The sequence below is a fragment of the Nicotiana tabacum genome, chromosome 21, assembly GCF_000715075.1.
Source record: "Nicotiana tabacum cultivar K326 chromosome 21, ASM71507v2, whole genome shotgun sequence".
NCBI lineage: Eukaryota > Viridiplantae > Streptophyta > Magnoliopsida > Solanales > Solanaceae > Nicotiana > Nicotiana tabacum.
The window spans coordinates 1,771,563-1,796,000 of NC_134100.1; the positions used below are offsets into that span (position 1 = coordinate 1,771,563).

Consider the following 24,438-nt stretch of genomic DNA (forward strand, 5'->3'; position numbering starts at 1 on the left):
GTGAATATTATTTTGGTAAGGGGTTTATTCCCAACAACTGGTATCAGAGCACAGGTTCTGCTCGTTCACTGAAATACTATTCACTGTCGGTAGTACTATACTTGGTGAAAAATAAAAATGTCAGGAGTAAAGTACGAGGTAGCAAAATTCAACGGAGATAACGGTTTCTCAACATGGCAAAGAAGGATGAGAGATCTGCTCATCCAACAAGGATTACACAAGGTTCTAGATGTTGATTCCAAAAAGCCTGATACCATGAAAGTTGAGGATTGGGCTGACTTGGATGAAAGAGCTGCTAGTGCAATTAGGTTGCACTTATCAGATGATGTGGTAAATAACATCATTGATGAAGACACTGCACGAGGAATTTGGACAAGGTTGGAAAGCCTATACATGTCCAAAACGCTGACAAATAAATTGTACCTGAAGAAGCAGTTATACGCCCTACACATGAGTGAAGGTACGAATTTTTTGTCACATTTAAATGTGTTTAACGGACTAATCACACAGCTTGCCAACCTCGGAGTGAAAATCGAGGAAGAAGATAAAGCCATCTTGCTATTGAACTCGTTGCCATCTTCGTACGATAATTTGGCAACAACCATCCTGCATGGTAAGACTACTATTGAGTTGAAAGATGTCACATCGGCTCTTCTACTCAATGAGAAGATGAGAAAGAAGCCTGAAAATCAAGGACAGGCTCTCATCACAGAAGGTAGAGGCAGAAGTTATCAAAGGAGTTCAAACAACTATGGTAGATCCGGAACTCGTGGGAAGTCAAAGAACCGATCCAAATCAAGAGTCAGAAATTGCTACAACTGTAATCAACCAGGTCACTTCAAAAGAGATTGCCCAAATCCAAGGAAGGGAAAAGGTGAAACCAGTGGCCAGAAGAATGACGACAACACAGCCGCCATGGTGCAAAATAATGATAATGTTGTCCTCTTTATAAATGAGGAAGAGGAATGCATGCACCTGTCAGGTTCAGAGTCGGAATGGGTGGTTGACACAGCGACATCTCACCATGCCACACCGGTAAGAGATCTTTTTTGCAGATATGTAGCAGGTGATTTCGGCACAGTGAAAATGGGTAACACAAGTTACTCAAAGATTGCGGGGATTGGTGACATTTGTATCAAGATAAATGTCGGATGCACATTGGTTCTAAAGGATGTGCGGCATGTACCTGATTTACGGATGAACTTGATCTCGGGAATTGCTTTAGACCGAGATGGATACGAGAGCTATTTTGCAAATCAAAAGTGGAGACTCACTAAGGGATCATTGGTGATTGCAAAGGGAGTTGCTCGTGGCACGTTGTACAGGACAAATGCAGAAATATGCCAAGGTGAATTGAACGCAGCACAAGATGAGATTTCTGTAGATTTGTGGCACAAAAGAATGGGTCATATGAGCGAGAAGGGATTGCATATTCTTGCCAAGAAATCACTCATTTCTTATGCCAAAGGTACAACGGTAAAACCTTGTGACTACTGTTTATTTGGTAAGCAGCATAGAGTCTCATTTCAGACATCGTCTGAAAGAAAATTGAATATACTTGATTTAGTATATTCTGATGTTTGCGGCCCAATGGAAATTGAATCAATGGGCGGTAACAAATATTTTGTTACTTTTATTGATGATGCTTCACGAAAATTATGGGTTTATATTTTGAAAACCAAAGATCAGGTGTTTCAAGTTTTCCAGAAATTTCATGCTCTAGTAGAAAGGGAGACGGATCGAAAGCTAAAGCGCCTCCGAAGTGACAATGGAGGTGAGTACACTTCAAGGGAATTTGAAGAGTATTGTTCAAGTCATGGGATCAGACATGAAAAGACAGTTCCTGGAACCCCACAGCACAATGGTGTAGCCGAGAGGATGAACCGCACCATCGTGGAGAAGGTGAGAAGCATGCTCAGAATGGCTAAACTGCCTAAGTCATTCTGGGGTGAAGCAGTTCAGACAGCCTGTTACCTGATCAATAGGAGTCCATCAGTTCCGTTGGCGTTTGAAATCCCAGAGAGAGTCTGGACCAACAAGGAGGTGTCCTACTCGCATCTGAAGGTGTTCGGTTGCAGAGCTTTTGCACATGTACCAAAAGAGCAGAGAACAAAGCTGGATGATAAATCTGTTCCCTGCATATTTATCGGATATGGAGATGAAGAGTTCGGGTACAGACTGTGGGATCCTGTAAAGAAGAAGGTCATCAGAAGCAGAGATGTAGTCTTCCGAGAAAGTGAAGTTGGAACTGCTGCTGATATGTCAGAAAAGGCGAAGAATGGTATAATTCCTAACTTTGTTACTATTCCTTCTACTTCTAACAATCCCACAAGTGCAGAAAGTACGACCGACGAGGTTGCCGAGCAGGGGGAGCAACCTGGTGAGGTTATTGAGCAGGGGGAGCAACTTGATGAAGGTGTCGAGGAAGTGGAGCACCCCACTCAGGGAGAAGAACAACCTCAACCTCTGAGGAGATCAGAGAGGCCAAGGGTAGAGTCACGCAGGTACCCTTCCACAGAGTATGTCCTCATCAGTGATGAGGGGGAGCCAGAAAGTCTTAAGGAGGTGTTGTCCCATCCAGAAAAGAACCAGTGGATGAAAGCTATGCAAGAAGAGATGGAATCTCTACAGAAAAATGGAACATACAAGCTGGTTGAACTTCCAAAGGGTAAAAGACCACTCAAATGCAAATGGGTCTTTAAACTCAAGAAAGATGGAAATGGCAAGCTGGTCAGATACAAAGCTCGATTGGTGGTTAAAGGCTTCGAACAAAAGAAAGGTATTGATTTTGACGAAATTTTCTCACCTGTTGTCAAAATGACTTCTATTCGAACAATTTTGAGCTTAGCAACTAGCCTAGATCTTGAAGTGGAGCAGTTGGATGTGAAAACTGCATTTCTTCATGGAGATTTGGAAGAGGAGATTTATATGGAGCAGCCAGAAGGATTTGAAGTAGCTGGAAAGAAACACATGGTGTGCAAATTGAATAAGAGTCTTTATGGATTGAAGCAGGCACCAAGGCAGTGGTACATGAAGTTTGACTCATTCATGAAAAGTCAAACATACCTAAAGACCTATTCTGATCCATGTGTATACTTCAAAAGATTTTCTGAGAATAACTTTATTATATTGTTGTTGTATGTGGATGACATGTTAATTGTAGGAAAAGATAAGGGGTTGATAGCAAAGTTGAAAGGAGATCTGTCCAAGTCATTTGATATGAAGGACTTGGGCCCAGCACAACAAATTCTAGGGATGAAGATAGTTCGAGAGAGAACAAGTAGAAAGTTGTGGCTATCTCAGGAGAAGTACATTGAACGTGTACTAGAACGCTTCAACATGAAGAATGCTAAGCCAGTCAGCACACCTCTTGTTGGTCATCTAAAGTTGAGTAAGAAGATGTGTCCTACAACAGTGGATGAGAAAGGAAACATGGCTAAAGTTCCTTATTCTTCAGCAGTCGGAAGCTTAATGTATGCAATGGTATGTACTAGACCTGATATTGCTCACGCAGTTGGTGTTGTTAGTAGGTTTCTTGAAAATCCTGGAAAGGAACATTGGGAAGCAGTCAAGTGGATACTCAGGTACCTGAGAGGTACCACGGGAGATTGTTTGTGCTTTGGAGGATCTGATCCAATCTTGAAGGGCTATACAGATGCTGATATGGCGGGTGACATTGACAACAGAAAATCCACTACTGGATATTTGTTTACATTTTCAGGGGGAGCTATATCATGGCAGTCTAAGTTGCAGAAGTGCGTTGCACTTTCAACAACTGAAGCAGAGTACATTGCCGCTACAGAAACTGGCAAGGAGATGGTATGGCTCAAACGATTCCTTCAAGAGCTTGGATTGCATCAGAAGGAGTATGTCGTCTATTGTGACAGTCAAAGTGCAATAGACCTTAGCAAGAACTCTATGTACCATGAAAGGACCAAACACATTGATGTGAGATATCATTGGATTCGAGAAATGGTAGATGATGAATCTCTAAAAGTCTTGAAGATTTCTACAAATGAGAATCCCGCAGATATGCTGACCAAGGTGGTACCAAGGAACAAGTTCGAGCTATGCAAAGAACTTGTCGGCATGCATTCAAACTAGAAGACAGTGCTACCTCCTCTGGATGAATGAGACTGGAGGGGAGATTGATGATGTCCATCTCATTGAAGAAGTATTAGGCATGTGCCTAATAAGAGTTTTCTTTGGTTTGGTAGCCAACCTTGTTGACTTGGTTTGGTTGGTAGCCAACCTTGTTGAATTTCTTTGGTTTGATAGCCAACTTTGTTGAATTGTGAAAAGTGTGTGTAAATTGTCAAATATGGTAGGCTTTAGAGAGTGAAACTTTGGCTATAAAAGGAGAGCTTCAACTCTCATTTCTACACACCAACAAAGAGAGAAAGAAAGAGTGAGGTTTCACAGACAAGGTATAAGAAAATAGTCTGTGAGGAAAATAGAGAGTGAGCGATATTGTAGTGAGGTGGGAATATCAAAAGAGGGTTATTTCTTTTGAGTGTTGTAGTGGTCTTTGGAGTATTTATCTCCGACCTACAAAGTGTAAAATTCCTTACTATAGTGATATCAGTTGCTCCTCTCGGGGCCGTGGTTTTTTCCCTTATTCAGAAGGGTTTTCCACGTAAAAATCTTGGTGTCATTATTACTCTTTTATTATTGTTAATTACCGTATCTCGGTGCTACATTATTATTCCGCTTTATTACCGTGAATATTATTTTGGTAAGGGGTTTATTCCCAACAGTAAAGTGTGACTAAAACAAGGCAATTAATTTGGTACTATATATGGAGCCAACACAAAATTTATTTAGGTTCTCTTGTCGTTGATCTAATATATTTTAAGGTTCTATTTTAAGGTTCGGTTTGTTTTAATTTATTTAGGTTCTCTTGTCGTTGATCTAATATATTTTAAGGTTCTATTTTAAGGTTCGGTTTGTTTTAATTTATAGAAGAGTACTGATTATTTCTTAATTTATAGTAGTTATCAAGTGTTCTGGCAATATATTTCATTAGATATTTGTGTAGTTCTCGGCTTTTTCCCTACATTTCCCCCTACTACTATCAGGGCTACACCAGTGGTAGCGGTGACATCCCTTTTTGGTGTCCGGGTCGTGGTATTTTCTGTGTTTTCAGGGAAATTCTCGAAGTTGTGGATACAAGTTGGGCGCACGAGCACTAGCAAAGGAGAGCAACCAGGACGAGCGTCCGCAACGGGCGGTGGGAAGCGGTGCGTGAGTGTACAACTACACCAAGTACAACAAATCAACACAGGTTTGGTTCTCGGGAGTTGGTACCTCCCGCTCTACTGTCTCTCTTTTGGTGTTAGCTAAATTGATGTTACTTTGGTTCACAATAGTTCAATCATTCAACTAGTGTACTTGTAATCACTTGTTTCCTTCTAGTTTGATTCGTTGTTCGTTGTGCACTAGTGAGTCTTCTTGAGATTTGTCGTAAGTGTAGTGGCTGCAATTTGGGATGATAGATTAAGGGCATGTCCTCGGGTGGGGCAGAGTGTGGGGCCGGGCTCAGGGTGTGGGACGGGAGGTAGGGAAGGTAGAGGGGGCAAGGGAGCCTATAGGTTGAGAATCGGGTCATGGAACATAGGTTCGCTAACGAGTAAGTCTATAGAGTTGGCGAAGATACTTCGGAAGAGAAATATTAATACAGCGTGTGTCCAGGAGACTAGGTGGGTTGGATCGAGGGCGAAAAATATGGATGGGTATAAGTTATGGTACTCTGGAGTCCTGAGGGGTAAGTATGGAGTGGGTATCCTGGTAGATAACCATCTTAGAGATTTGGTGGTAGAGGTCAGACGGGTGAATGATAGACTAATGACTATTAAATTGGTGGTGGGTGAGTGTACTTTAAATGTCGTTAGCGCGTACGCGCCGCAAATAGGCTTGGATGAGGAGATTAAAAGGCATTTTTGGGAGGGGTTGGATGACATCGTTCGTAGTATTCCGCCTTCGGAGAGGTTATTCATATGAGGAGATTTCAATGGTCATATTGGGTCGTCTGCAGCTGGTTATACCGAGGTGCATGGCGGCTTTGGTGTCGGGGAACGGAACGGAGGGGGCACTTCGCTGTTGGACTTTGCTAAGGCATTCCATCTAGTGATTGCGAACTCAAGTTTTCCGAAGAGGGATGAGCATTTGGTTACTTACAAAAGTTCGGTGGCGAAGACTCAGATTGACTATCTCCTCCTCAGGAGATGCGACAGAAGGTTGTGCGAGGATTGCAAAGTTATCCCAGGTCAGACCCTAGCAACGCAACATAGGCTTTTGGTTATGGACATTGGTATTAGGATAAGGAGGAAGAAGAGGCCAGTACGAGGCCGTCCGAGGATTAGGTGGGGCGCCTTGACTAAGGATAAAGCTCAGGAGTTGGAAGGAAGGTTATCGGCAATGGGAGCATGGAGAAGTAGTGGGGACGCAAACACTATGTGGTTGACGACGGCTGATTGTATAGGGAAGGCGGAGAGAGAAGTGCTAGGGATATCTTCGGGCCGCACCGGTGGCCAAAAAGGAGACTGGTGGTGGAATGCAGTTGTCCAAGATAAAGTGGAAGCGAAGAAGGCGGCGTACCTGCAGTTCGTATGGAGCTCTGGAGAGGAGGAGAAGAGAGCGAACAGTGAGAGATATAAGGTAGCTAGGAAGGAGGCGAAGATGGCAGTAATGGAGGCTAAGACGACAAATTTTGCTCGTCTGTATGAGGAACTAGGGAACAAAGGAGGGGAGAAGAAGTTATTCCGACTCGCTAAGGTTAGAGAGAGGACGGCTCGGGATCTGGACCAAATAAGGTGCATAAAAGATGATGACGACAAAGTTTTGATGGGGGATGACCAGATTAAGAGGAGATGGCAGACCTACATTCATAAACTTCTAAATGAAGAAGAGGATCAGGATATTGTGCTAGGTGAATTGAGGAATGCCAACAACCCCCATGAATTAAGTTATTGTAGGGACATTGAGGTCGATGAGCTCATGTAGGCAATGCGTAAGATGAGGAGGGGCAGAGCTACCGGGCCAGACGAAATTCCGGTTGAACTTTGGAGGTGTGTGGGTAGAGCAGGCTTGGAATGGCTTACTGGGTTGTTTAATATTATATTCAAGACTAATAAGATTCCTGAATAGTAGAGGTGGAGTACAATGGTTCCGTTATATAAGAACAAAGGCGATGTTCAGAGCTGTAACAACTATAGGGGTATCAAATTATTGAGTCATACCATGAAAGTCTGGGAGAGAGTGGTAGAAATGAGAGTGCGAAGGACGGTGTCTATTTCAGATAAACAGTTCGGGTTCATGCCGGGCGATCTACCACAGAAGCTATCCACCTTATTAGGAGGATGATGGAACAATACAGGGATAAGAAGAAGGATCTCCACATGGTATTTATCGATCTAGAGAAAGCGTACGACAGGGTTCCTAGGGAGGTCCTATGGAGATGTCTAGAGGTTAAAGGGGTCCTGGTTGACTACATTAGGGTGATTAAAGACATGTATGATGGAGCTAAGACTCGGGTTAGGACAGTAGGAGGCGACTCCGACCATTTTCCGGTTGTTACGGGGTTGCACTAAGGGTCTGCATTCAGCCCTTTCCTATTTGCCCTGGTGATAGATGCCATAACACATCATATTCAAGGGGAGGTGCCATGGTGCATGTTATTTGCTGATGATATAGTCCTAATTGACGAGACATGACGCGGCGTCAACGAGAGGCTAGAGGTTTGGAGACATGCCCTTGAGTCTAAAGGTTTCAGGCTGAGCAGGACGAAGACGAAATACCTCGAGTGCAAATTTGGGGCCGAGCCGACGGAAGCAGGAGTGGAAATGAGGCTCGACTCTCAAGTCATCCCTAAGAGGGATAGTTTCAAGTACCTTGGGTCAGTTATTTAGGGGACCGGAGAGATCGACGAGGATGTCACACATCGTATAGGGGTAGGCTGGATGAAGTGGAGGTTAGCAACGGGAGTCTTGTGTGACAAGAAAGTGCCACCGTTACTAAAAGGTAAGTTTTATAGAGCAGTGGTTAGGCCTGCTATGTTGTATGGGACCGAGTGTTGGCCGGTTAAAAATTCACACATCCAGAAGATGAAAGTAGCAGAGATGAGGATGATGAGGTGGATGTGCGGGCATACAAGGATGGATAAGATTATGAATGAAGATATTCGAGAGAAGGTGGGTGTGGCCCCCATGGAGGACAAGATGTGGGAAGCAAGACTCAGATGGTTCGGGCACATTCAGAGGAGGAGCATTGATGCACAAGTGAGGAGGTGTGAGCGACTGGCTGTGGTGGACACGATGAGAGGTAGAGGGAGACATAAGAAGTATTGGGGGGAGGTGATCAGGCAGGACATGGCATGACTTAGGATTTCTGAGGACATGGCCCTTGACAGGGAATTGTGGAGGTCGAGCATTAAGGTTGTAGGTTAGGGGGAAGTTTGTGAATATTACTACAGCGCACTAGATGCAGACTAGCCATTTAGGAGTTAGACTTAGGATGCTACTGATCAGCTACTAATGCAGGGCTATATCTGTTGGATATTAGTATACCTTACATCCTTTTCGTATTTCCTATATTTCTTATATTGTTGCTATTTTGTTATTTTATGTTATGTATTTTATGTTATTTACTATGAGTCTATTGATAGTACTAATATATTGTCTCTTGTTGCTCTCTTGAGCCGAGGGTCTCCTGGAAACAACCTCTCTGCCCCTCGGGGTAGGGGTAAGGTCTGCGTACATATTACCCTCCCCAGACTCCACTTGTGGGATTATACTGGGATATTGTTGTTGTTTTTCATAGTGGACACTGATTAATAGTAAAGGTTTAACATTAGTTATGCCCTCAGTGATGAGCACAAAACAAGACTTGATGATTTCTTCTTTAAACACTAAAATATAATAAAGGTTATTATATTCATGGAAGGGGAGTGACCATTTGGGCCAATAAACAAACGAAATTAGATTTTCTTGTCAATGTCAAGAATATGTCCTTTAGAAAAAAGTTGTATTAGATTCGAGTATAACAACTTTAATGGAGACAAAGGAAAAGACCATAATTAAATTTTAATAATTTACATATTAGTGACTCTTGAGAGGCACCAAAAGATGCTCTATCTATATGCCAAGTAAAATTAGATTTGATAGCTATAAAGAATTATGTTTTGGCTCCACATAAAGTAATTTTTACTAATAAAGTCTGGACCATTTGGAGTATGTTAATTTAGTTCTAATTGGCGTATGCAAGCATTTTTGTAAGCAGTGTCAAATTTTAAAAAAGTGAACAAATAAACATTACAAGAAAATAGGACTACGATCGTCATAAGTCACATAAATGTCACAAAATCATTTACCGACATTTATTTGATATTTATATTAAATGTCGTAAATTTTGATATCGGGAATTTTCCGACATTTAAATTAATGTTGGCAAATAAATAGTAACACTTATCAACGACTTTTATCAAAATGTCACCTATTTGAATATAAGCTCAATAAAGTTGTGACATATAAAGAAATGTCACCAAATATTATTCGTCATTTCGTCATATATAGAAATGTCGGTAAATTATCTTTGGTCAACAGCTTTTTTTCTTTATATACATAGAGAACATTAGCTTTTCATACATTTCAGTTATTCATATAATTTTGAGAATTATCAGTAGTATCTGTCATGTTTAGAGTTCTAAATCAATCTAAGAACAATTTAAGAATAATCAGTAGTATCTGCTAATTAAGCACCGACTCTGAATTTGATAAATTGATCCTAATGGTAGAAAGGTATATGAAAAGAGTCCAATAGAAGATGGCAAAAATTCCTAGAAGATTGCTGCGATTTCATGAGAACCTTACCAATTTTATGAATGCGAGACGACGACATCAGTTATTTGGGTCTGAGAAAAGGGGAAGTTTTGTAGCGTTTTCGAGATAAAATAGTAGACGCCCTTATACTTAATATATTTTAAGTTTAAATGTAAGCAAATTTCCTTCATTAGTTATAAATGTCAGTAAATACCGACTAATATAGCTACATTTCAATTAAAAGTCACAATAATTGTGTCATTTCTTACCAAATGTCATTGATTTTACGACATTTGTAAATAAGTGTCATAAAATTAGTCCTTTTCCGACATTTATTTCACATGTCGTTGATTAAATGTCGTTGTAGCCCTCTTTTCCTGTAGTGAAATAAATCGCTATAATGATAAATGGTATTAATTTTTATATTTATACACATATTTTCGACGAAGCAGTTTTACGTGACATCGCATGGGACAAAGTACCTACGCCCTTCTTAAGACCAACATTCTCTCTCTCATTCACAGACAAGTGTGGGGGTGAAGGGTGTTACATGGGGTACAACAAATGATTTTGTGTTGGGCTCGTAAACAAAGTCTAGTTTAGAAAGTTGATAAGAAGAAAAAGTTACATATAGATATAGTTATTAATATTAATAGCTGAAGTGGAGTATTAGTGTAACTAGTAAAGTTATTGTTATGTGACTAGGAAGTCACGGGTTCGAGCCGTGAAAATAATTTCTTATAGAAATATAGGGTAAGGTTGCGTACACTAGACTCTTGTGGTCTGACCCTTCTCCAGATCCCGCATATAGCTAGAGCTTAGTGCATCGAACTGCCCTTTTAATACTAGCTATTATCAAACGTTTATTCTATTTTCACAAGCAGCCGCGTCGATGGTTCGACATATCAGCCAAAAACATACGGGCCTTGTTCTTTTACTTAATTAAAATAGTAGAGAGAGAACAAAGGGGCAGTCAACATTTAACAATTACTATTAAAGATCTGCATATTAATTTATAATAGTTACAGTTTGCATGCTCAAACACGCCGTGGCGAAGCCAGAAATGTTTTCAAGGGTATTCAAACTTGAAAGAAGTAGAAAAAAATTCCGACAAAAAGTGTTCAATATAAGTTTTATATATTTAAAATCAATATTTTACTTATATACATTGTAATTTTTCGTAGTTTTTCGGCGAAGGATGGTCAGTTGACCATCCTTTGCTCAAGGTGGCTTCGCCCATGCAACCACGTCATCTAAAACCCATAAAATTTAAATTATGATTCTGCATTTGATTACTCCAACTAAGCATCTGAAATTATAAGCTGGAATTAGCAATGCATGTAACCAGGAGATCACGAGTTCAAACAGTGGAAACAATCTCTTACAAAAATACGGGATAAAGGTTACATACAATAGATCCTTATGGTTCGATTTTTTCCCGAACCCCGCACATAACAGGGAATTAATGTACCGGAATAAAATGTGCGGCGTGCATGTTGTGACTCTGATAAAGGAACATAAAGGAAATAGGCAGGGAAGTCCCACAAATACTCTTCAAATTAATTAAAAGCAAACATATTCTCTTATGACTTTGACCATTACTAAAAAGCAAGTTGAACAATGGAAACTAATACGAAACCTTCCATAGTGCTAATTAAAGTTGCTATAAATATCTCCTAGAGTCACGTAAAGGTGTTGCATGTCTATTTGTCACGACTTGAAAAAGGCTTAAAGGCGGGGATGGAATTAGGAATTTTTTTAAAAGTGTTCAAATTTAGAAGAAGCGAAAAAAAATTCCGATAGAGTGTTCAATATGTGTTATATACTTCTAAAACGCAATATTTTATTAATATACACAATGTAAGTTTTCGATGATTAACCACCCTTATGACCATATGACTTCGCCACTGGTTAAAGGAACCATCAAGAGATGTAGCGGGATGAATGTTATCCCTCCATTAGAGGCGAACTTAGGATTTGGCGGTCGCAGGACACCATGACATTCAATGTAAATTTATTACTGGTTATAAAGATTGGTACAGGAGCCTACGCTAATTATATCTGACTATTTCTTGAAGACATTTGCAAGTATATAAAAATTTTGCCGAAGTTTCTGGGTGCATGTGACCCCTATTCTTATAGTATGCGTCTGCCTCTATCCTTAATCAGAACTCTCGAGTTTTAGCACGAAAAATAAAAATTCTTTGGTAGGGAGCGTTTCACCGGATTAGTCGAGTCAATAGTTATCGCATATCTCATGTTTATAAAATAAATAAAAAAAGAATTTGTAATTTCACTATCTACTTTGCATATTCTTATCTGTCACCAACTTTCAGTGGCAAATTGTTTATACTTGAACTTTAAAAAGTAAATGAAGCTGGTGACATACGTTATTTAAAAAAAAGTGAAAGTGACGGATTTTAAAGAATATATTCAGAGAAAAATATCTACCTTAGAACTTTGATGATTAACTTATTATGGAAGTGGAGATGATTTATTAAAAAATGTATTAAAAAATAAGTGCATATTATGTAAGAAGATATCAGATTCAAGTTAAAGTAATCAAGAGATAATTAAAAACATCATGTGCTCTATTTGTTATTAAGAAATAGCCCAATCTTTTTATTTAAAAACGTACATCTTTTGTAAAGACAAACATTTTTTTTGGTTAGATATGTAAAGACAACATGATTTGGACATAAGAAATGACAAGTTGCTCCAATATGGATTTACACCAATAATTTTATTAATGATGCTATGTAATTCACTAAGATCAATCTTTTACATCCATGATCTTATCTGTTTTTTTATCCGTGTTTGATATCTACTTTAGGGCTCGACTATTTAGATTCGTCGCGAAAGGTTTTATTTTGGGATAAAACATTCCTTATCAAAGGTGACTTTATATCTCAGAGATATTTACTATTCCGCCACAACTTTTGAGTGATGACCTTGCTCTTATCATGCCTTGTGCAATATTTTTCTACTTAAAAGCTACCGTTCTAATAACTCCAACAAGTGGAAATTAAAAATTTGCACTATTTATTTTGTCACTTTTTTGCCTTTTTAAGGAAATTAATTTATTTGCGAGTGGAATTAGACGTCGATAATCTCACTTATTGGGGGTCTGGAGAGGGTAGTATGTATGCAGACTTTACCCCGACCTTGGGGTAAAAAGGCTATTTCCAAATAGACCGTCGACATCCTTCCCTCCAAGAACTTCCCACCTTGCTTTTGGGGAGATTCGAATTCACAACCTTTTAGTTGGAAGTGGAGATTGCTTACCATCAGAGCAACCCCTCTTGTCTTCCAAAAAGATCAATATATTTTAAAATTAAAATTCCTTGATTCTATTATTTACATTTTGCCATTAATAACCGTCTTATAGAAATAACTGACATATTTAAGAGTATAAGTTTATTGAAGCATATTATACGCAAGCTTATGTTTGGAAAACATTTATTTAAATAACTCTGTGTCCAGTTAGACATTGTAATAAAAATATAAAATAACAAGCATGCAGTATTTTTCTTCTTTAAAAAGATTGATTTTTTAAATAAAAATCAGTCTGTGTATTTTTGTTGAAACAAGTCAAGTTTTTTTTTAAAAGATTATTTTTTATTTATTTATTTAGGACTTTAAAAGTTTTCACATAAATATCTTTTTAATTTTATTTATAGTTTTTGGTAAAAGCAAGTTGAAGAAACGCGGTTAAAACTGAAAAATTATTATCTGGAAAATAAAGTAAAACAGCTTATATCCAGTGATGATACTCTTTTCTCCTATAAAACCAACACAAATACCCCCTCCTCTGCCACCCCAGTTTTTCTATTTCTCCTCCATCCACGCGCCGCCGTAGGCATGGACGCAAAATGCACCCAACCACCCTCCTCCGCCCTGAAACTCCGACGAACCACCAGCGCCGATGGTAGTGGAACCGGAACCATCATACTCGGCAAGTATCAACTTGGCCGTCTTTTAGGCCGTGGTAGCTTCGCTAAAGTCTACCACGGCCGTTGTTTAAACAATAATAGTAACATCGCCATTAAAGTTATTGACAAAACCTCCATTTCGGATCCTTCAATGGAGCCTCGGATCATCCGCGAAGTCTCCGTTATGACACGTGTCAATGATCATCCCAACATCATCCAACTCGACGAAGTTTTGGCTACAAAAACCAAAATCTACTTAATCATGGAGATCGCCACAGGCGGCGATCTCTATGCTAAGCTGAACCGTCGCGGTCGGTTCTCTGACTCGACCGCGCGGTTTTATTTTCATCAGTTGGTCTCAGCCCTCCACTTTTGTCATCAAAATGGCGTGACTCACCGCGACATCAAGCTTCAAAACCTTCTCCTCGACCAAAACAACAACCTCAAAATCTCCGATTTCGGGCTCTCCGCCTTGCCCGAACAATTAAACAATGGCCTCCTTCATACGGCTTGTGGAACTCCAGCTTATACGGCACCAGAGGTAGCTTATAGAAAAGGATACGATGGCGCAAAGGCGGATTCGTGGTCTTGTGGGGTTATTTTATTTGCATTTCTCTCTGGATTCCTACCATTTGATGATAGCAATATATCAAACATGTACCGTGCAATACACCGTCGCGTATTTAAGTTTCCTGATTGGGTTTCAAAACCAGCTCGGAATATAATAAAGCGACTACTTGATCCTAACCCAAGTACCAGGTTAAGTATTGAGGAATTAATGAATCTTTCGTGGTTCAAGAAATCCGGGCTGAAACAAGGAGAATCCAATCGTCAGCAGAAATTCGATGAATGTATGTATGAAAAAGAGTGTAAAAACTTGGGCAGGGTTAATGCGTTTGATATAATATCAATGTCATCTGGGTTGGATTTATCGGGTTTATTTGAAGTTGGAATGAGTAATAAAAAGATGAGGTTTACGACGAGAGCAAAAATTGGGGAAGTTGAAGAGAAATTGATGAAAATTGGAAAAGAAAGAGGGTATAAAGTGGAAAGAGGGAAAGGTGGGGGAATTGAATTGGTTAAAGGGAGAGTTGTTTTAATGGTGGAAATTTGGGAGGTGGCAATGGAGTTGTTGCTGGTTGAGATTAAGGTTGTTAATGGTGGATTGGAATTTGAGGATTTTCAATGGGAGGAATTAAAAGTTCGGTTGCAGGATATAGTAGTTTCATGGTACACTAATGGATCCGTTGCGGCGGATGCCGGAGGCGGAGTTGTACATTGATAGCCATCTCTAGTACTTTTAAATGTTTAGGCACATTGCTAGTAATAGCAACTTTGTTCTGCTTGAGAGTTAAAAATCTTTTATTTAGTCTTTGAATATGATTTTGTAAATGAAAAATTCTCTTCTTGAGGTTGCACAATGTTTTTCTCTAGTTGTTCATATTCGTATATATATTTGATAGGAATTTTCATAAAACACTACAGTTTAGATCCTAATTACTACTTGTAATAATAGTTTGCCCAACTATTATTCGCACCTATTGTTCAATATTACCAACTTGTGCCACTTGCAACAATTATCTTACAACAATTTCACGTATAATACTACAAGGTGTAACATCGTCGTAATATAACATTGCGAAGCGTAACATCATCGTAATGTTATATTGCGAAGCGTAACATCATCGTAATGTTATATTGCAAAGCATAACATCATCGTAATATTACTGCAAGACGTAACATCATCGTAATATAATATGCGGAACATAATATCGGTTACTAAAGCAAGTTTAAATACGAAAATGCAAAAAAAAATAGAATGCTTTCATTGAGAGTCAAACTCAAGGCCTCTGCTTATTTAAGCAGGTGGTCTAACCAATTGAGATGCAAGAGCTTGTTGCTTTATTGTTTCAGTTCAAAACATTTGATTTCTTGTTTCAGTACTTTCAGGTAGATTTGCCATAAAATTCAAATATATTCTCGAATGGTAATTTTCTAAGAGTATAACTAAGAATGGTAAATACAATGTATATATTTGATGTGTCGGACGTAAATTTTCCTATATTAAGATATACTTACTAGTTGAACCTATGATATCACCCTCAATGATGAGAAATAATTGTCATTTCTACTTGTCCAAATTCAAGAACAAACTTATTAAAAAGTAAATTTTGAGTAAGCCAATAGAAGAATCATGAGCAATTCGTAACACTTCCGTAGAAAGTTCAATTTAATTTCTTCAAAATATAATGAACTTTCAAAATGACAGTAGCAATATGTTCTTAGTGAAAAGCTAAAATATCCAAAGATGAATGTGTACTTACCAATTGATGAGGAAAAAAATAAAGCAAAATATATTGTGTTATCGAGATTGGCGAAAAACAACAACAATAATATAACCAGTATAATTTTACAAGTGAAATCTGGGGAAAATAATGTATACGCAGACTTTATCCCTACCTTACAAATGTAAAGAGGTTGTTATCAATAGACCTCAGAAGCTCAAGGAAGACCACCGATTCCATTAAATATTTATAAATATTTAGAAAATTTCCTAATACGTATACCGAGTTTGGGCAAAAATCATTGAATTAGGGAACCACATTGTATATCTACGTGTTAATATAAAAAGCAACGAATATTTTAACAACATCGGCCTTCTTAGCTCAGTGGTAGAGCGCGTGGCTTTTAACCACATTGAATATTTACGTGTTAATATAAAAGGCAAAGAATGTGTTACCAACATCGGTCTTCTTAGCTCAGTGGTAAAGCGCGTTGCTTTTAACATGTTTTGGAACATGTTAAAACAAAATAGTGTTTTTACCCTTTTCGAGTTGTATAGAAAAGTTAATTTGGCATGGAAGACATTATCGTATTGAAGTTTAGAATTGGCCAAAAAATATATAAAATATGTATATATTTTACATATAATATATACCAATTATTATTTTTAGAGCGGCTAAAAATAAACATTTTTCTTTTCTTTTTATGTGATTATTACCCTATCCCGTCTCCACAATTAAAAGCATTTAGGCGCCCATAACTTTAAAATGTCAGGCACTGATTGCTAAAACAAACTTTTTGTTCGTCCGCAGTGATTGATTTAAGTTACACTATTTGAGTTGCAAAGTATATGACACAAAGATTATTCATTTTTATATATCTTAGAATTAGCTAAAGGAAACAAACTGATTTAATAAACCAAAAAATCCTCTGCAAAGATTTTAAAAAATTCTTGTCGAAGGAGTTGTATAGAAATCTCTACTCCTTTAACTATTTTTGCTTCCGTTGTCATTGGTTAAAGGAGCAAGTTTTTGATTTTCTGAAAACATCTCATCCAATTTCCAATTTTTTTAAAAAAAAAAAGATAGCCCGGTGCATTAAGCTTCCGCTATGCGCAGGGTCCGGGGAAGGGCCGGACCACAAGGGTCCGGTTTAATATTTGTTTTCTTAATAACCAAGAAATTCACGAGGACCAGAAGGCACGGTTCAAAACTTGATGAATAATGGGCTCGCCCCTTCTGCTCTTCTCACCACTTAAATACCCTGCTCCTCTGCTCTTCTGCTCTACTGGCAATATCAGCAGGAATGAATGTGGAAAGTCTTGGCTAAGACATGAATAGAATCAATCTATTTGCAGTACTTCTTAAACCACACTCCAATATTTAAAAAGCTTTCGAAGTCAGACTGTGGTCTGCAAAAGAGATGTAAACATAAGTTCAAAATATGAAAGTGAAAGAGTGAAATATGAAACTCAAGTACCAGATACTGCAATTTGATGGACATAAGACCACTTTACCTATCAATTGCATGCGTGTCCTCAGGGAACACAATGACTTTAACCTCCACTCCTTTCTCCTTCAGGGCTCGTGCATACTGTACGTAATAAGAGCGAAAAAAGCATACACTTTCTTAAGTTATACATTTTACAGAAATAAAACCAAAACTTAAAAAGCCAATAGTCATTCTGCTGCAACAAACATTACAGCTGTTAAGTAGTTAGTCATGTTTAGTGTTCCACATCGAGAAGTAGATGCCTATTATTATGTAATTACTGTATATAAATAGGGTTGGACAACACTTTAATCAATATAATTTTTTTCTCCCGTGCATTCTCACATGGTATCAGAGCTTCAGTGAGAAAATTATCGCTGTGCATCATCATTCCAGCGACTTCCGGGAAGAAAGACCTTGTTGCCATGCAATTTTCAAGCGACTTAAGAGGCTGTCTGTAACAAAATCACTTTCCGTTGGTGTTGTGCAAAAACCAATACCACCATGGATCCCCAAGGCTTCGGAGACCAAACCCCACCAAAGATATCCGACAACCGACCTCTCACGCGCCCTCACGCGCGGATCGGAAGTCTGATTTTCCGGCGAGTTCTTCCCCACGCGCCGGCGCGTGTGGCCTTTTCCAGGTCAGATTTCAAATTTTTTCTTTCAGACAGCTTGTTGCGTGGCCATTCCGAGCCTACCCGTGTCATTTTTCTTTATTCCGATCACTTTGAGATTTTTCCGGCAACTACACGGGCTTTCCAACAGCTACAGTGATTTTTCCGACAAGCTTCTTTTGGACAGATTATTCAGGAGATTATTCGGAGTCTTGTTATTTAAGTTTCATCAAATTCCGACAACCTTTTTATTTTTTCCGGCGTGAAGAAAATTTTTGCTTTTTCCGGCACAATATTATAATGACATTCATATCAGAAGCCTTTAACTCACAATCCGTTGGATCTAATGCATTGAATCCAATCCAGATGGTTTCTTTACCGGATTATATTGAGTTCCTTCAGTACAAAGCATGTAAACAGACATCTTCAGGGATAGCTTCCGTTGTTCAAACATATAGTAGCATGACTTGTGTCTCTCAATCTTCAACCTCTAAGTCTTGGGTCATTGATTCAGGTGTATCTGATCATATTTCTGGTAACAAATCTCTTTTTACTAGTATTTCATATTCTCAATCTCTTCCAACAGTCACAATGGCCAATGGGTCTCAAACCATGGCAACTGCAATAGGTCAAGCAAGCTCACTTCCTTCCTTACCTTTAGATTCAGTCCTTTATGTTCCCAATAGTCCTTTTAATCTCATAGTCGTTAGTCGCTTAGCCAAATCACTTAAATGCATTGTTTTATTTCTTGATGACCTTGTTTTTATACAGGAACACAATATGGGGCGGATCATTGATACCAGACGTGAATCAGATGGACTTTATTACTTTATCCTTGCAAAATCACATGGACTCGCATCCTGTTTTCCTTCAATAACTTATCTTGTTACCGATTCACCAGATTTATTAACGGTTAGGACATCCCAGTTTGTCAAAACTTCATAAAATGGTACCTAGTTTACCTCACTTGTCCACTCGAGAGTGAGTCCTGTCAGCTCGGTAAGCATACCCGCTCCCATTTCCCTTAGCGTCTTGATAATAGAGCAGAGTCGCCTTTTACTTTAGTCCATTTAGATGTTTGGGGTCCTAACCGGGTCAGTTCTACCTTGGGATTCCGCTACTTTGTGAGTTTCATTGATGATTATTCCAAGTGCACTTGGATATTTTTGATGAAAAATCGATCTGAGTTATTTTCTATTTTCCAGACCTTCCACGCTGAAATTCAAAATCAATTTGGGGTTTCTATCCGCACATTTCGTAGTGATAATGCCCTAGAGTATTTGTCTTCCCCATTTCAGCAGTTTATGAACTCTCATGGGATTATTCGTCAAACACCTTGTCCGTACACATCTCAACAAAATGGGTTAGCTGAAAGAGAATAGACATCTTATTGAAACTGCTCGTACCCTACTCATATAATCTCATGCTCTGTTGCGTTTTGGGGGGGGATGCAGTTCTTACATCTTGCTATCTTATTAATCGTATGTCATCTTCAGCTATCCAGAATCAAGTTCCATTCTCTGTCTTGTTTCCCCACATACCTTTGTTCTCTCTTCCACCCCGTGTCTTTGGAAGCACATGTTTTGTTCATAACCATACTCTAGGAAAAGATAAGTTAGCTCATCGTGCTCTTAAGTGTGTATTTCTGAGTTACTCGAGAAAGCAAAAGGGGTGTCGATGCTATTCTCTTGACCTCCAGCGGTACCTTATGTCTGCTGATGTTACCTTCTTTGAAACTCAATCATACTTCACAGGTCCAGGTAATCACTTAGATATTTCTGAGGTGCTACCAGTTTCATCTTTTGGAGATTCAGTCACTATCTCCCATTCATCTTCCTCTACAACTCCAGCTCCACCACTTACTGCTCCAGTTGCAGCTCCTAGTCTAGTTCAACCTTCTGCAGCTCCACCACTCTGACTTATCATCGTCGTCCACGTCCAGCATCAGGCCCAGGTGATTCACGTCCTGCATCAGATTCTGCACCTACTGCGGACTTGTCTCCTCTTAGTCAACCAGTTGCACTCCGCAAAGGTGTACGATCCATTCTTAATCCTAATCCCCATTATGTCGGTTTAAGTTATCATCGTCTGCCATCACCTCATTATGCTTTTATATCATCTTTGTCCACTGTTTCTATCCAAAAGTCTACAGGTGAGGCACTGTCTCATCCAGGATGGCGACAGGCTATGATTGAGGAGATGTTTGTTTTACATGCGAGTGCCACTTGAGAGCTTGTTCCTCTTCCTTCAGGTAAGTCTACTGTTGGTTTTCATTGGGTTTATGCAATCAAAGTCGGCCCGGATGACCCGGAGTGACAATCAAAGTCTTGTTGCAAAAGGATACACTCAGATTTTTGGGCTTGATTATAGTAACACTTCCTCTCCCGTGGCTAAAGTAGCATTTGTTCATCTCTTCTTGTCCATGGCTGTTGTACGTCATTGGCCTCTTTATCAGTTAGACATTAAGAATGCTTTCCTCCACGGTGATCTTGAGGAAGAAGTTTATATGGAGCAACCACCTGGTTTTGTTGCTCAGGGGGAGTCTAGTGGTCTTGTATGTCGATTGCGCATGTCATTATATGGTTTGAAACAGTCCCCTCGAGCTTGGTTTGGTAAGTTCAGCACAGTTATTTAGGAGTTCGGCATGACTCGTAGTGAAGCTGATCACTCTATGTTTTATCGGCATTCTGCTCCTAATATGTGTATTTATCTGGTGGTTTATGTTGATGATATTGTTATTACTACAATGATTAGGATGATATTACTAATCTGAAGCAACATCTCTTTCAGCACTTCCAGACTAAGGATCTGGGCAGATTGAAGTATTTTCTAGGTATTGAGGTCGCTCAGTCTAGCTCAGGTATTGTTATTTCACAGCGGAAGTATGCCTTAGACATTCTTGAGGAGACGGGAATGATGGGTTGTAGACCTGTAGACACTCCTATGGATCCGAATGCTAAGCTTCTGCCTGGACAGGGGGAGCCTCTTAGAGATCCTACGAGATATAGGAGGTTGGTTGGCAAATTAAATTACCTCATAGTGACTAGACCTGACATTTCTTTTTCGGTGAGTGTTGTAAGTCAGTTTATGGATTCTCCCTGCGATAGTCACTGGGATGCAGTTGTTCGCATTCTTCGATATATAAAGTCAGCTCCAGGCAAAGGGTTACTATTCGAGGATCGGGGCCACGAGCAGATTGTTGGGTACACAGATGCTGATTGGGAAGGATCACCTTCTGATAGACATTCTATGCCTGGATATTGTGTTCTAGTAAGAGGTAATTTGGTCTCTTGGAAGAGCAAGAAACAGAATGTAGTTGCTCGATCTAGCGCCGAAGCCGAATATCGGGCCATGGCAATGGCAACGTGTGAGCTAGTTTGGATCAAGCAGTTGCTCAAGGAGTTGAAGTTCGGAGAAATCAGCAAGATGGAACTGGTGTGTGATAATCAAGTTGTTCTTCATGTTGCGTCAAATCCGATGTTACATGAGAGGAGTAAACACATTGAGATCGACTGTCACTTTGTCAGGAGATTGTTACAAAGTTCGTAAAGTCGAATGATCAGCTAGCAGATATTTTCACTAAGTCTCTTACTGGTTCTCGGGTTAGCTACATCTGTAACAAGCTCGGAACATATGATTTATATGCACCAGCTTGAGGGGAGTGTTAAGTAGTTAGTCATGTTTAGTGTCCCATATCGGGAAGTAGATACCTATTATAATGTAATTACTGTATATAAATAGGGTTGTACAACAATTTAATCAATATAATTTTTTTCTACTAACAACAACCATTAGACCACAATAGCTTAACTAGCTTATAAACAACAAAGTCACTCGCTTTCATCTCACAGATTTATGTGGTTCACTGAATCATATTGCTGATTGGGCATCTGCAGTATGAAATTTTTGGTCCACAAATGATAGGCACTTAACACATATCCTTTTACGACATTTGATCAGTAAGAACTAAGAAATTTGTAGCTTGCCTTAAAAATAAAGCCAGCAACTAGATTCCACAAAGATTTGATCATATTACGGATCGGTTCATAGTTGTTCAAAGAGAATCAGAAGGAAAATGAAATAGACGATGGACATACGTAAATACAAATTTTCCCATCCTAGATGTCACGTTAAAAAATGAACAAAGATATGCAACCAACAAAAGGTGCAATTAGGAAAGATGTTATGAAATGTCGATGGACTTTCATAACTACAAACTTGCTCATAACAATGAAACCTTATGTTCAACGAATAAAACAAGTAACTCGAAAGATGATAAGAAATCTTACTTGCAACCCCGTAGACATAGGTACACGGAGGTCCTTAGCACCTAACAAGACAAGTGTAGGAGTTTTGACCTACAAAATTCGTAAACACATAGATGTTGGAAATGGATTCAGAACAAAACCTTTCTAGAGAACTGATAGAAACACAAATTGTTTAACATGGAAGATCGCCTAGTCCCGATTTAACAGAGCATACCTTGGAGACGTGTGAAATTGGTGATTTTCTGTAAAAAGCATCAAGGTGTTCAACTGAAGTAGCCTCTGTAAAAATTGATTTTCCCTCATCTCCAAATGTCTCGGCATAGCACCAATCGGGTATATCAGATGTACCAACCATCAAAGCAAGGTTGCAAACAGGGTTCCTCGCAACTGCTGCTGCAAACTTATCTGGTGCCTGCAGAAATGTCAAGAAATACTCATTTTGGGATCTTTACACAAATAGCCAGCCGGATTCACAGTTTACTTCTCCTAGCGGGTATACGTAGATTGTACATACGGTTATACACATATTATACATGGATTACACGTATACAATATATCTGCCAGCTATTTTTAGTTTAAGCGATTGGGTGGACGGCTATTTAGGTTAATTCTTCTTTTAAAAGAAAAAGATAAGCTTGTCCAGCTTCCCTTTATGAAGAGCGACAAGTTTTTGTTGGACAAATTTGACAAGGGCCATAAGTTAAGAAAAATGGATACATTTAGAAACAATAATGACAGTGATATCTTAGGAAATTGATAGACCTGGCCAATCAAGTGAGTTGTCAAAAATCCACCGTGGGAACCGCCGAGCACAGCTATTTTAGATGGATCTGCAAGTCCCTTTTCAATGACATGATCTATAGCAGCAAGCACATCACTAACATCCTGAAGATTAGGGAAAAAAGAGGAAGAAAGTCTTAGGTTCCAAATCCTTAATAGAATTATTATGAAAAGAGGAGCAATTCTATTTCATGAAACCTTTAAGTTAAGAGAATGAAAAGACGGTAAACAAGTACCTGTGATCCAATTTTACCAGGAAGAGATTGTACTGCTTCCTCACCAAACCCCAAGGAGCCTCTGAGAGGAGTGACAAAACTTAAAAGTTGCAAAGGGATATCATGAAAAGTTTCACGACCTATACTGTTGGTCTAGCACCTCATTATACATTACATTTTGTCGTCATGTTGCACGTCACCTTACATCTAAAAGAATAAATACACAGATGTCCAAATAAAAAATTACAAAAGGAAGGGATATCTCACGACCTATAATATCAGTCTAGCATCTCATATACGTTACTAGTATTTCACAGCCGGAGTTACCATGAATTTCAGCAACCATTTGAAGAAACAGAGGCATGAAGAAAGAAGTCAGTTCTGTTGCTTACCTGTAATTTACAATCAACAAGCTATAACCAAGTGAGGAAAGGAAAGCTAAGGACTTTGAGAAGCTTGACAGTAGAACAGAATGAGGACCCCCGTGAAGGACTACAATCAGCGGATCACACACATTACGGCTCTGAGACTTGGAGGATACAAAGATAGCCTCATACGGTTTGCTGGCACCTAACATTAATAAAACACATTGAAGATTAAAGTAGAAATATAGCAGAGATTAGTACTCTGGAAGGACCCAAGCAACTATTGTTCTGCAAATAATTTGGTATTACATAGACTCAAATGGTTATCAGGTTCAACATTTTTTTTTCTTTTTGATAAATATAAGTAAGTGTGTTAAAGAAAAGCAGAAAGGGAGTTGTAGCCCATATACTGTCATATTTAACATTATTAATGCAGGAAACAAGTATTTGAACAATAGATCTGCTTCTGATCTATAGCACATTATGCAATCAAATTACCAAATTTGAAAAGCACATTAAGAAAGTGTCAAAACTATGTCCTATTTTCAGATCATTATCATAGAAAACAAATTATCAGTTACATGGACGCTGGAATATTAACTAAAACAGTTGCAGGAATAAATTAAATTAATCAAAGCTTTACGCTGACAAGTGAAGACTACGATGAGTTAT

General features: G+C 38.9%; 2 protein-coding genes across 2 annotated transcripts; one reads left to right on the forward strand and one right to left on the reverse strand.

Moving 5' to 3' along the window:
- The first annotated feature begins 13,614 nt into the window (after positions 1-13,614).
- On the forward strand, positions 13,615-15,146 carry LOC107803544 (CBL-interacting serine/threonine-protein kinase 7-like). Its single transcript, XM_016627284.2, has one exon. It carries the CDS (start codon positions 13,677-13,679, stop codon positions 15,027-15,029), a length of 1,353 nt encoding a protein of 450 aa, XP_016482770.1. The 5' UTR covers positions 13,615-13,676; the 3' UTR covers positions 15,030-15,146.
- A 1,793-nt stretch (positions 15,147-16,939) lies between these two features.
- On the reverse strand, positions 16,940-23,971 carry LOC107803542 (acylamino-acid-releasing enzyme-like; the record flags this gene model as incomplete). Its single annotated transcript, XM_075242278.1, is given in 7 exon segments — positions 16,940-17,441; positions 17,547-17,623; positions 22,428-22,496; positions 22,621-22,818; positions 23,169-23,291; positions 23,423-23,483; positions 23,794-23,971. Coding segments are annotated over 7 exon segments (770 nt in total), but the record flags the coding sequence as incomplete, so codon positions are not given.
- Positions 23,972-24,438: the final 467 nt, after the last annotated feature.